This window comes from Pecten maximus, chromosome 9 (genome assembly GCF_902652985.1).
Source record: "Pecten maximus chromosome 9, xPecMax1.1, whole genome shotgun sequence".
Classification (NCBI taxonomy): Eukaryota; Metazoa; Mollusca; class Bivalvia; order Pectinida; family Pectinidae; genus Pecten; species Pecten maximus.
In genome coordinates, this window is record NC_047023.1 from 35842562 (window position 1) to 35857655 (window position 15094).

General features: G+C 39.2%; 1 protein-coding gene across 1 annotated transcript in view; it reads left to right on the forward strand.

Moving 5' to 3' along the window:
• LOC117334119 (probable E3 ubiquitin-protein ligase HERC1) overlaps nt 1–15094 on the forward strand; it is a 108728-nt gene that overhangs the window by 4115 nt on the left and 89519 nt on the right. The window contains 12 exon segments of the mRNA XM_033893578.1: nt 1–102; nt 2417–2629; nt 2830–3061; nt 3470–3549; nt 4228–4324; nt 6420–6563; nt 6999–7126; nt 7641–7785; nt 9497–9668; nt 10174–10308; nt 12121–12286; nt 12784–12909. Coding sequence (XP_033749469.1) covers nt 1–102; nt 2417–2629; nt 2830–3061; nt 3470–3549; nt 4228–4324; nt 6420–6563; nt 6999–7126; nt 7641–7785; nt 9497–9668; nt 10174–10308; nt 12121–12286; nt 12784–12909 — 1740 coding nt within the window.

Consider the following 15094-nt stretch of genomic DNA (forward strand, 5'->3'; position numbering starts at 1 on the left):
GGAGGACCACCCACTCTGACATCAATGTTTGCAAGAAACCCACCAGTAGACGAAAATGGACTAGTCCCTCTTTACTTAGCCGCAGTTGTACTGTTAGAGGAGGTATGGCTATAGTTTCTCAGTTTTGATTTGATTAACAAACAATATGAAAGTACTTGTGTTTAAGTTCATCTGACCAAAATATAAATGAGCTTATACTTTATAATGCAGGGTCTATTGTGTTGACTTCATCTATCTGGCATGATATAAGCCTGCTAGCCTTCTTGAGATGTAGCCTGATAAAAAGACTACAAGCTAATTACTTAAGGCTAAGTTTTCAATAAGTTTTGTATGATTGGTTTCGGCTGTACAGTTTGAATATGTACATCAAGACTAACTGTTCAATAGTTTTGTATGATTGGTTTTGGCTGTACAGTTTAGCTACAATTATGAGACTGACTGTTCAGTAGTTTTGTATGATTGGTTTTGGCTGTACAGTTTGGCTGTGATTCTGAGACTAACTGTTCAGTAGTTCTGTATGATACAGCTGTACAGTGTGACTACCTACCACAAGACAAACTGTTCAATACTGATGTATGAGATAGCTGTACAGTGTGACTACCTACCACAAGACAAACTGTTCAATACTGATGTATGAGATAGCTGTACAGTGTGACTACCTACCACAAGACAAACTGTTCAGTAGTTCTGTATGATATAGATGTACAGTGTGACTACCTAACACAAGACAAACTGTTCAATACTGATGTATAATATAGCTGTACAGTGTGACTACCTACCACAAGACTAACTGTTCAATACTGATGTATGATATAGCTGTACAGTGTGACTACCTACCACAAGACTAACTGTTTAATACTGATGTATGATATAGCTGTACAGTGTGACTACCTACAACAAGACAAACTGTTCAATACTGATGTATGATATAGCTGTACAGTGTGACTACCTACCACAAGACAAACTGTTCAATACTGATGTATGATATAGCTGTACAGTGTGACTACCTACCACAAGACTAACTGTTCAATACTGATGTATGATACAGCTGTACAGTGTGACTACCTACCACAAGACTAACTGTTCAATACTGATGTATGATACAGCTGTACAGTGTGACTACCTACCACAAGACTAACTGTTCAATACTGATGTATGATACAGCTGTACAGTGTGACTACCTACCACAAGACAAACTGTTCAATACTGATGTATGATACAGCTGTACAGTGTGACTACCTACCACAAGACTAACTGTTCAGTAGTTCTGTATGATACAGCTGTACAGTGTGACTACCTACCACAAGACAAACTGTTCAGTAGTTCTGTATGATACAGCTGTACAGTGTGACTACCTACCACAAGACTAACTGTTCACTAGTTCTGTATGATATAGCTGTACAGTGTGACTACCTACCACAAGACAAACTGTTCAATACTGATGTATGATACAGCTGTACAGTGTGACTACCTACCACAAGACAAACTGTTCAATACTGATGTATGATACAGCTGTACAGTGTGACTACCTACCACAAGACAAACTGTTCAATACTGATGTATGATACAGCTGTACAGTGTGACTACCTACCACAAGACTAACTGTTCAATACTGATGTATGATACAGCTGTACAGTGTGACTACCTACCACAAGACTAACTGTTCAATACTGATGTATGATACAGCTGTACAGTGTGACTACCTACCACAAGACTAACTGTTCAATACTGATGTATGATACAGCTGTACAGTGTGACTACCTACCACAAGACTAACTGTTCAGTAGTTCTGTATGATACAACTGTACAGTGTGACTACCTACCACAAGACAAACTGTTCAATACTGATGTATGATACAGCTGTACAGTTTGACTGCCGCCTATGAGACTAACTATTCCTTAATCTTAATAATAATACTTTGGAGTTTTATATTCCGCTATATCACAACAATCTAGCTGTCTCAAAGTAGTTAACAAATCATTATCCATGGTTATCTGCCCTTTAGCAACTTTCAACTCCCTTGGGAGCATACCGTCGGAGCTGCCATTTTGGTGCTATAAGCTTACAATGACATTTCTTGCACTGCCCCACCACACTCATTTACAGCTGAGTCAACTTGAACACAACATAATAAAGGATACAACATAGCACTGGTGCCTGGACTCAAACAGTGACCCTTTGGTCATGTAACCCTGCATAACTACTGTTTTGTATGATACAGCTGTATAGTTTGTCTGCTGACTACGAGACCAACTCTTGAATAGTGTTGTGTGATTGGTTACAGCTGTATAGTTTGGCTACCGACAATAAAACTACCTGTACCATATAGTTTTTTATGATTGGTTACAGCTGTACAGTTTGGCTACCGACAATAAGACTACCTATACCATACAGTTTTTTTATGATTGGTTACAGCTGTACAGTTTGGCTGCAGACTATGAGACAAACTGTTGCCTGGGACCCGATGAGAACTCCAACAACTCCATGACTTCTAACAGTAACACAGGAACTGGAGGCGGCTGTGAGGTGTACATCTGGGGCAGCAACAGTAGCCACCAGCTGGCAGAGGACAGACAGGAAAAAATACTAGCACCTAAACAAGCTTCATCTTTTACTGACTGTCAGCAGGTAGGAAGCTATTTTCCCCATAAATCTTTTTGTTGACTAGTATATTAAGCTAATTATTGTCAGTAATATAATAGTTGTTATTTATAGCACCTATTTCTAGTCTTGAGTACTAAGGAAATGGACTTGAACATGTTTAGAGTTTAGAGTTCATACAGAGTTTGAGTAGTTAATGACCAATGTTTATCTGGTTTTGTTTACAGATTGAGGCAGGTCAGTTCTGCTCGTTTGGGATACACAGTGATGGATCAGTCAGTGCTTGTGGCAAGGGTAGTTATGGAAGACTAGGTCTAGGAGACTCCAACAACCAAACCACACCCAAAAAACTGAATTTTGAACCAAACAGGAAAATAAAGAAAATCTCATCATCAAAGGGATCTGATGGGCATACCCTGGCTCTGTCGACAGATGGAGAAATATTCAGCTGGGGAGATGGTGAGAGAATACATTTGGTCTACACCTTATACTGGCTACCAAAGTGTAGATTTTTTTTTTGTCTCAGATATATTTGACATCACTTTTTTTTTTTAAATAAATCTCTCATTAAGTGCATGGAGATTTACAGGAAAATTCATATTAGTTTCTATTCATCATATAACCTGATAAACATGCTCAAATGGAAACATTGTTTTAATTGGCAACAGCATCAGCCATCATTAAAGGGAATGGCCATACATTTAGAAAATATGAAATTATTATATGGTATTTACTTTCATATATACATATGCGATACATTTAATAATTAATTATTTCAGTTATGGTTTTCCTAAAGTGATGATTAACATAAAGACACTAGCATTCCAAATGACTCTGTCATATAATAAATTTTATGTTTATTTCTAGGGGACTATGGCAAACTGGGTCATGGCTCTAGCTGTACTGTGAAATACCCTAAGATTGTCCTTGGACCACTGGCAGGGAAGGTGAGACTGATAGGCTTGATAGAATACTGATACACATTATACCCTAATGCAGTATCACTAGATAGATAATCAAGTTTTGAGGTTACGTTTACCAAATAAATGAAGCTCAAATTCTGTGGGGCACCTTCTTACTAAAATTTCTTTTTTTGGATTTCATTTCAAGGTCAAAGGTCTAGGACACCTAATATGCTTTAAAGAGTATTTTTTCTGTACAGATTATAACATATTGTTCTCATGTTTTATAATTCTATATAATAAGTAAAAGTTTCAGGTCTGAAGTATTAAATCTACTGTTAGAATTACTACATATAGAAAATCAGTCGCAAAATACAATCATAAATTATACTTGTATAAAACAACCAACAATTCTTACTTGTTGATTGTTGTAGCATTGTTATTTATATATAAGTGGTATCAAATGAATATTAACATTTATCCACAAATAAGCTGCTGCCTATATAGTAGATAAGCCTCTTCATCATGGTTCACAAATAAATCCTTCCCAATCTTTTAATACTAAACTTTTACACCAGGTGAGGAGAGGGAGTTGGTTTTAGGATAGATATGATGGAGTGGCCATTAAATGTTAACCTAATAGAAATAAAGGAAATTCCACAGCATTTGTTATTTGAATGTTGACTTGGAATTTGGTGAACTATAGAGTTCTTTATTTTGTAGATCGTGAAGTGTGTAGCAGCTGGTTACAGGCACAGTGCAGCAGTGACCGAAGATGGAGAACTGTACACCTGGGGTGAGGGTGACTACGGGCGACTAGGTACATATCAATAGATACATATATACACCTGGGGTGAGGGTGACTACGGGCGACTAGGTACATATCAACAGATACATATATACACCTGGGGTGAGGGTGACTACGGGCGACTAGGTACATATCAATAGATATAAATACATATATACATGATTATATCGGGCGACTAGGTACATATCAATAGATACATATATACACCTGGGGTGAGGGTGACTACGGGCGACTAGGTACATATCAACAGATACATATATACACCTGGGGTGAGGGTGACTACGGGCGACTAGGTACATATCAATAGATACATATATACACCTGGGGTGAGGGTGACTACGGGCGACTAGGTACATATCAATAGATATATATATACACCTGGGGTGAGGGTGACTACGGGCGACTAGGTACATATCAATAGATACATATATACACCTGGGGTGAGGGTGACTACGGGCGACTAGGTACATATCAATAGATATATATATACACCTGGGGTGAGGGTGACTACGGGCGACTAGGTACATACCAATAGATACATATATACACCTGGGGTGAGGGTGACTACGGGCGACTAGGTACATATCAACAGATACATATATACACCTGGGGTGAGGGTGACTACGGGCGACTAGGTACATATCAACAGATACATATATACACCTGGGGTGAGGGTGACTACGGGCGACTAGGTACATATCAATAGATACATATATACACCTGGGGTGAGGGTGACTACGGGCGACTAGGTACATATCAATAGATATAAATACATATAGATTATATCGGGCGACTAGGTACATATCAATAGATACATATATACACCTGGGGTGAGGGTGACTACGGGCGACTAGGTACATATCAACAGATACATATATACACCTGGGGTGAGGGTGACTACGGGCGACTAGGTACATACCAATGGATACATATATACACCTGGGGTGAGGGTGACTACGGGCGACTAGGTACATATCAACAGATACATATATACACCTGGGGTGAGGGTGACTACGGGCGACTAGGTACATATCAATAGATACATATATACACCTGGGGTGAGGGTGACTACGGGCGACTAGGTACATATCAATAGATATATATATACACCTGGGGTGAGGGTGACTACGGGCGACTAGGTACATACCAATAGATACATATATACACCTGGGGTGAGGGTGACTACGGGCGACTAGGTACATATCAATAGATACATATATACACGATCATAACGGGCGACTAGGTACATACCAATGGATACATATATACACCTGGGGTGAGGGTGACTACGGGCGACTAGGTACATATCAATAGATATAAATACATATATACATGATTATATCGGGCGACTAGGTACATATCAATAGATACATATATACACCTGGGGTGAGGGTGACTGCGGGCGACTAGGTACATATTAATAGATACATATATACACCTGGGGTGAGGGTGACTGCGGGCGACTAGGTACATATCAATAGATATATATATACACCTGGGGTGAGGGTGACTACGGGCGACTAGGTACATATCAATAGATACATATATACATGATCATATCTGGCTACTAGGTACATGACAATATCTGGCTACTAGGTACATGATCATATCTGGCTACTAGGTACATGACAATATCTGGCTACTAGGTACATGATCATATCTGGCTACTAGGTACATGACAATATCTGGCTACTAGGTACTTACCATTGGATGTAAATACATAATACATGATTATATCTGGCTACTAGCTACCTCCGATGGATTGTTATAAACAAGTTTCTTTATATCAATGACTTCGACCAACTTTCAGGGTCAAACATCAAATTTAATATTTTAGAAACCTCAAACAACAAAGACCCATAAGACCAGGGGTGATTATATTTTGGTGTGTTATGATTGAAAGATAAACAATATTCAAAATGTTCCTGATATACTATGTAAAGGTCAAACTTCTGAGTTTAACTTGTATCTTCCTATATAAAATTCTTTCAGACATGAACATTTTAACAACCTATCTCACATAGCATGCAGAAGAGTCAAGGATTTGTTTCACCCTTATTTAGAATGTCATTAGAGTTAGTAGTCCTCCATTATTTTTGTTTTGCAGGTCATGGTTGCAGCAACAGTAAAAGTTTCCCAACACGCGTGACTGAGATTGCCAGTGTGGGGCAGGTCAGTTGTGGGGGCTCGCATACGATGGCAGTCTCTCAAGATGGCAAACTTGTCTGGTCGTTCGGGGGTGGAGACAATGGTTAGTATACTAAGTCTATTATATTCATTAAAATATTGATCTGTACGTGAGCCCCTGCCCACAAATATGTCCCTTTCTTCATTTTTTCATAATCATCAATTTAAAATAGTAAGTTAAAATGGTTCACAGATAAGTCCATCCCAAGCTTTAATGCTGATCTTTCTTTAGTGAATGATTAGCTTTTGAATGAACAGTAAGTATTGATTATATGAATAACGGCCTAAAGGGGAAAAGGGTTAATATGTACTAGTGTATTACAAAGGGTGTCCTTGTGTGTTTGAGTTGAATGAAAGCTGATCTAAATTTGCACTTTAATGGAATTTCATGGCTAGGTTCAAATTAAATGTTCATGATAGTTCAAAGCAGAAAAAACTGTAATTATATTCCAGACATGTTTTAGTTATCAATATTGATTCAGATTCATTTTTCATCCAGGAAAACTTGGTCATGGAGACACTAACAAGCAATACAAGCCAAAACTGATTGAGGCGTTTGCTGGTCTTTATATACGAAAGGTGGCCTGTGGGAGTCAGGCCTCTATGGTCCTCACATCTACAGGGCAGGTAAGTAATTATTGCTGTGGTAAGAGGCGTTTGTTGGGCTTTATATACAAAAGGTGCAGGTAAGTAATTATTGATCTGGTAATCAGGTATTCTGTCATACTTCAAAGGGTTATCCCATTGTTGCTGGGGAAAGACAGTTGACACACTATGACATCATAATTTTCAATGTTGTGAATGGGGAGTCCCCCGTATCAACCCTAGGGTTTTGGTTAATGGTGGTAGAATTAAAACAAAATTGTTCAGACTTGAATTTTGAATTTGCTGATTTTTAAGCATGCAAAAAAAATAATCAAGCACAAGGCTGTTCACTGGATAGGGATATCCCAAGTTTTAAGTGTTTGTCTGATCAGCAACAGACTTGTCTGCATTAAGGCATTTTGCTGATTTTAATATTATATAATAATTAATACACATCAGTTGTAAGGTTGGTGAGAGTTTGTAGGTTACACTTGAATAATTGCCTTGTAAAAACACTTTAACACAGTGAAATAATTCTGTATCATCCATGTTCCAGCTTTATGCCTGGGGTTGTGGCTCTTGTCTTGGTTGTGGTTCCGAAGACTTTACTGCCCTTCGACCACGCCTGGTGGAGGACCTCCAGTCAAAGAGGATCGTAGACATCTCATTCGGGGACAGTCACTGTCTGGCACTGTCACATGGTAGGTGGAAGGTTAACCAGTCTGAAGGTCACAGATCTATGGGAAGTGGATGGCTGGATGATCCAAACATTTTCCTTTAATAGTTTAAATAACTTCTTGTTAACCAAGAATCCCAGATTATAATAATAATAATAATAATAATACTTTATTTTCTGAGGGTGACATATTTAGCATGTGCTAATCTTCCATATGGCCCTCTATAACAAGATACAAAACATAATATACATTAATCAACACATAACAAGATATCTTGAAATATATACAATATGGTTGGAAAAAGTTATAGTATAATAATATGAACATGCAGGTACTCATGATAGAATAATCATAATACAGTTACATGTATCATTCGGTAGAACAAGAATTTCTTTATATATACATTGATAAGGAATTATTTTAAATCAATAGATCATAATACACATGCTTACTTAATAATGTAGTTTCACTTGAATTGGAAGGACTGAATTTATGATTTTAAGCTTGAGAGAAAATGATTGCGTATTTTTTGTTTGAAAGTTGTAAGAGATGTTATATTTTTAAGATGTAGTGGTAGGTTATTCCATGACAATACTCCAGAGTAGCTAAATGATTTTCACATGGTTTCTGATTGCAGTTTGGGCAAAATAAGTTTGTTATCTGTAGTTGACCTCAAGTTATAAAAGTACGAATTTTGACAAGTTTCAATTAATGAGCGTATATAATCAGGCGTCATGATTCATGATATTACTGGTAGGTTATTAACATACTAGGATGAAGAGAACCAAGGTTTGTTCAAATGATAACATTGACCTACTTTCAAGGACAAAGATGCCAAATGAGTTAACATCTTTAAATGACTTGTTCTCAGGCAATAAAAAGCCCATGGCCAGGATCATTATGTAGCCCTTGGGCGCTCGGGACATGTATGTGTCAACTACATGTATGTCCCATGCGTGTAAGGACTCTTATCAAACGTCATCGTATGAGAGAGGTTTGATTGGATGAGAGTGTTGCACGGACTTTTTGTCCTATTCCCGGCACATATCATTTCTGTCCCCTGTTCCCTGTTCATTCTCCATCATGCCATTGGACAGTACAGACGACTATATATATCTAGCCCTGGTAAGTCTGTCTTCATGTATATTTTATAAAATGTAACTTTCTATATTCTACATTACATAATTGTAACCTTGGTCGCATAGTGTACCATTGTCACGTAAATATATTGTAATTGTTCCGGTCAATGTACTACTTCCATGTTATATGTTTTGTAGGTCTTTATGCGTTCTTTTCATAAACTAGAATGGATGAGTAATGTGGGCCCACTTTGTGTGTTGGAAACAACACAAATTATATCATACTTGCTATTGTCAGATCATAACAGAAACTCAATTATACTACAGTACAGTATCGAGTCAGTATTTTGATATCGAGACATCCCTTTATTACAGACATACATAATTTGAAAATTAAATCATGATGGTTGTTTCAAAGCTCCATGTGTAGAATTTATTGGAAAAATAATTGCTAAGAACATATCCATCAATTCACTACAGTAACTAAAAATTTTAATTAATATATTTGATATTTTAAAAATTTAGAAAATTATTAACATTGCATATATTTGTCTCACTACGACCCCTACTGCTATTAAGTATTGTATAATACAATAGGTCCCTCTACTACTGATAGACAAGTTTATAATCCTCAATTAATATTGTTTGATTTGTAGATAGTGAGGTGTATGCATGGGGTAACAATGCCATGGGCCAATGTGGACAAGGCCACGCCCAAAGTCCTATCACACGTCCCAAGAAAGTTCTAGGCCTAGAGGGTGTCAGTGTTCACCAGATATCCGCAGGGACCTCCCACAGTGTGGCTTGGACATCCCTCCCCACCGACAGGTCAGTACAGTCCTTGTGGACTTGATCTGTTAATTAAATCAATTTCAATTTTACTTTTTGTTGCAGAAACAAAACTAGATGAAAGAATTACATCAATGGCCTATTCTGTAATACGACCATGTCGTAAATATTGTAAGACATTTATACGAACATTATAAGGACGTCTTATTGATATATCATCTCACATTGAAAAGAACATCACACAATGGTCTCTGTAGAGACAAACATACCATACATGTGCCTATCTTAGGCCTATATATTGGAATTAATTTCAGAGTTTTCACTTAATATATTCTCATAAATTTGATTTATGTGATAACAGAATCTTACACTTGTGACTATGTCATGGAATTTATTAAACTCGTTCAATCATTTATACATTTTCCACCTAAAAATGATTATGGTATATCAAATTACATATCCACTCATGTAAGATCTACCATTGTTTAAATGACTTTGTCTCCATTATTATATACATTACATGATTATAATTGAATGTTCATAGACATGTAGTAGCTTGGCATCGACCATTCTGTGTGGACCTCCAGGAAGCCACTTTCGCCACACTGAGATCATTCCTAGAGCATTACTGTGATGGATTTGATCAGGACAAGCCCCCCAAGCCCTTCACAACAAAACAGTAAGTACTGACAGGTTGAACCATCACCAAATTCACTCGGTAGGTGAAGGGGAGGACAGGGGTAGGTAAAGGGGAGGACGGGGTAGGTGAAGGGGAGGACGGGGTAGGTGAAGGGGAGGACAGGGGTAGGTAAAGGGGAGGACGGGGTAGGTGAAGGGGAGGACGGGGTAGGTAAAGGGGAGGACGGGGTAGGTAAAGGGGAGGACGGGGTAGGTAAAGGGGAGGACGGGGTAGGTGAAGGGGAGGACAGGGGTAGGTAAAGGGGAGGACAGGGGTAGGTGAAGGGGAGGACAGGGTAGGTAAAGGGGAGGACAGGGGTAGGTAAAGGGGAGGACAGGGGTAGGTGAAGGGGAGGACAGGGGTAGGTGAAGGGGAGGACAGGGTAGGTGAAGGGGAGGACAGGGGTAGGTAAAGGGGAGGACAGGGGTAGGTGAAGGGGAGGACAGGGGTAGGTGAAGGGGAGGACAGGGGTAGGTAAAGGGGAGGACAGGGGTAGGTGAAGGGGAGGACAGGGTAGGTAAAGGGGAGGACAGGGGTAGGTGAAGGGGAGGACAGGGGTAGGTAAAGGGGAGGACAGGGGTAGGTGAAGGGGAGGACAGGGTAGGTAAAGGGGAGGACAGGGGTAGGTGAAGGGGAGGACAGGGGTAGGTGAAGGGGAGGACAGGGGTAGGTGAAGGGGAGGACAGGGGTAGGTAAAGGGGAGGACAGGGGTAGGTGAAGGGGAGGACAGGGTAGGTAAAGGGGAGGACAGGGGTAGGTAAAGGGGAGGACAGGGGTAGGTGAAGGGGAGGACAGGGGTAGGTAAAGGGGAGGACAGGGTAGGTAAAGGGGAGGACAGGGGTAGGTGAAGGGGAGGACAGGGTAGGTAAAGGGGAGGACGGGGTAGGTGAAGGGGAGGACAGGGGTAGGTGAAGGGGAGGACAGGGGTAGGTAAAGGGGAGGACGGGGTAGGTGAAGGGGAGGACAGGGGTAGGTGAAGGGGAGGACAGGGGTAGGTGAAGGGGAGGACAGGGTAGGTGAAGGGGAGGACAGGGGTAGATAAAGGGGAGGACAGGGGTAGATGAAGGGGAGGACAGGGGTAGGTGAAGGGGAGGACAGGTTTTTAAGTTGGAACATTATATTATTATAACAGTTACTCTGGATACACAAACATATACCAAAATGGTAATTTTAAAGTTTAATGGTCGATTTACTCAGTTCCCCTTGAAATTTTGCAGGCCAATATGCAGCCATTTTGGTGGCTTCTAAACCATGAGACTAAACCAGCCTACAATATTCATGAGCTTCAGAGATGTGACCTGACACAAAACAATTCCAAAGGTTAAGATACTGTTGATAAGCTTAGCTAATTGTATGAGTACAAAAAACAAATTTAAAACTAGAACCAATTGAATTCTCGACAAGTTTGGAGTTTAGAGTTGGGATTTGAGTTTTGTGACCTTTACAGATGGGTTGGGAGTTTAGTGACCTTTAGAGAGGGTTGAGAGTTTTACAAGTATAGCCTTATGTTAGATTGTATTTGGATAACCTTCGTTAAGTGACCTTTGGAGAGGATTGAGAGTTTTTACATTTATAGCTGTATGTATTTGGATAACCTTTGGAGTTGGGTTAGGAGTTTAGTGACCTTTGGAGTTGGGTTAGGAGTCTAGTGACCTTTGGAGTTGGGTTGGGAGTTTAGTGACCTTCGGAATTGGGTTAGGAGTTTAGTGACCTTCGGAATTGAGTGGGGAGTTTAGTGACCTTCGGAGTTTGGTTTGGAGTTTAGTGACCTTTGGAGAGGATTGGGAGTTTTACTATTTGTTTTTGTTCCAGTGACCATCACCATTTTGTCCAGCTTTGTTTGAAGATGCTTGGTACTCACTTATCCCTGGCAGTAGCCGGGGGGATGACCAATGTTTTCCTGGGACAGCAAGCTGCACCAATCAGAAATCTCCTATTTAGACTCATTGACACTAACATGCCAGCCACAATACATGGGGTAAGTTAAATGTAGTTATCAAATGTATTTAGCTGGTATGTTTTATACCCCATCAGTTTTATTAGAAGATGGGACATATAGTGTTCCCCAGATCCATCTGTCCAATTCTGTTTCAAATCAATGACATATCTCAAGAACCGTTCAACAAATTTGATTCTATTGATTTTAAAACATTGTATCATCATGTCAAGTTCTATACCTGATCATATTATTCTGGTAGTCATTGGTCAAGGTTAAAAGGTCAAAGATCAACTTTGACGCTTGTTTATGCTATGTATTGTTGCAAAGGAGAGTCTGGGGGCATTTATTCTAACTTAAGGCACTTTCTAATTCTCATAATAGCTCAAGCTATTATAGTATTAGCTTAGTTGTATCAGGAGAGCTTTAGGACCAGGTATTCTACTTCTGAGACATTTGATTAAAGAAATTTGATGTATACTATACAGTTTAATGTCATCAACATATTGTGGAGACTATAACGGAATTTTTTATTGCAGATTGTGACAGAGACACTTTCTGTAGGAGCTCCATTGCTGCTGCCACCCCTGAGGGAGAGAATGGAACTTCTCCATTCACTTTTACCTCAAGGACAAGATAGATGGGAAAGTCTATCACAAGGGCAGGTAAGGTGCCGGCAATAAAAATGGGAAAGATAAAAATCAGTTTTAGGACAAACATAGCTTATTTGTCTTGTTAGTTCCTGATTTGAGAGGATAAGTGTCATTTACACTGTCTTATTAGTTCCTGATGTGAGATGATAAGTGTCATTTACACTGTCTTATTAGTTCCTGATGTGAGAGGATAAGTGTCATTTACACTGTCTTGTTAGTTCCTGATGTGAGAGGATAAGTGTCATTTACACTGTCTGTTAGTTCCTGATTTGAGAGAATAAGTGTCATTTACACTGTCTTATTAGTTCCTGATGTGAGATGATAAGTGTCACTTACACTGTCTTATTAGTTCCTGATGTGAGAGGATTAGTGTCATTTACACTGTCTTGTTAGTTCCTGATGTGAGAGGATAAGTGTCATTTACACTGTCTGTTAGTTCCTGATGTGAGAGGATCAGTGTCATTTACACTGTCTGTTAGTTCCTGATGTGAGAGGATAAGTGTCATTTACACTGTCTTATTAGTTCCTGATGTGAGAGGATAAGTGTCATTTACACTGTCTGTTAGTTCCTGATGTGAGAGGATAAGTGTCATTTACACTGTCTGTTAGTTCCTGATGTGAGAGGATAAGTGTCATTTACACTGTCTTGTTAGTTCCTGATGTGAGAGGATAAGTGTCATTTACACTGTCTGTTAGTTCCTGATGTGAGAGGATAAGTGTCATTTACACTGTCTGTTAGTTCCTGATGTGAGAGGATAAGTGTCATTTACACTGTCTTGTTAGTTCCTGATGTGAGAGGATAAGTGTCATTTACACTGTCTTGTTAGTTCCTGATGTGAGAGGATAAGTGTCATTTACACTGTCTTGTTAGTTCCTGATGTGAGAGGATAAGTGTCATTTACACTGTCTTGTTAGTTCCTGATGTGAGAGGATAAGTGTCATTTACACTGTCTTATTAGTTCCTGATGTGAGAGGATAAGTGTCATTTACACTGTCTTATTAGTTCCTGATGTGAGAGGATAAGTGTCATTTACACTGTCTTATTAGTTCCTGATGTGAGATGATCAGTGTCATTTACACTGTCTGTTAGTTCCTGATGTGAGAGGATAAGTGTCATTTACACTGTCTTATTAGTTCCTGATGTGAGAGGATAAGTATCATTTACACTGTCTTATTAGTTCCTGATTTGAGAGGATAAGTGTCATTTACAATGTCTGTTAGTTCCTGATGTGAGAGGATAAGTGTCATTTACACTGTCTGTTAGTTCCTGATGTGAGAGGATAAGTGTCATTTACACTGTCTGTTAGTTCCTGATGTGAGAGGATAAGTGTCATTTACACTGTCTGTTAGTTCCTGATGTGAGAGGATAAGTGTCATTTACACTGTCTTATTAGTTCCTGATGTGAGAGGATAAGTGTCATTTACACTGTCTTATTAGTTCCTGATGTGAGATGATAAGTGTCATTTACACTGTCTGTTAGTTCCTGATGTGAGAGGATAAGTGTCATTTACACTGTCTTATTAGTTCCTGATGTGAGAGGATTAGTGTCATTTACACTGTCTTGTTAGTTCCTGATGTGAGAGGATAAGTGTCATTTACACTGTCTGTTAGTTCCTGATGTTAGAGGATAAGTGTCATTTACACTGTCTGTTAGTTCCTGATGTGAGAGGATAAGTGTCATTTACACTGTCTTATTAGTTCCTGATGTTAAAGGATAAGTGTCATGTACACTGTCTTATTAGTTCCTGATGTGAGAGGATAAGTGTCATTTACACTGTCTTATTAGTTCCTGATGTGAGAGGATAAGTGTCATTTACACTGTCTTATTAGTTCCTGATGTGAGAGGATAAGTGTCATTTACACTGTCTTATTAGTTCCTGATGTGAGATGATCAGTGTCATTTACACTGTCTGTTAGTTCCTGATGTGAGAGGATAAGTGTCATTTACACTGTCTTATTAGTTCCTGATGTGAGAGGATAAGTATCATTTACACTGTCTTATTAGTTCCTGATTTGAGAGGATAAGTGTCATTTACAATGTCTGTTAGTTCCTGATGTGAGAGGATAAGTGTCATTTACACTGTCTGTTAGTTCCTGATGTGAGATGATAAGTGTCATTTACACTGTCTGTTAGTTCCTGATGTGAGAGGATAAGTGTCATTTACACTGTCTGTTAGTTCCTGATGTGAGAGGATA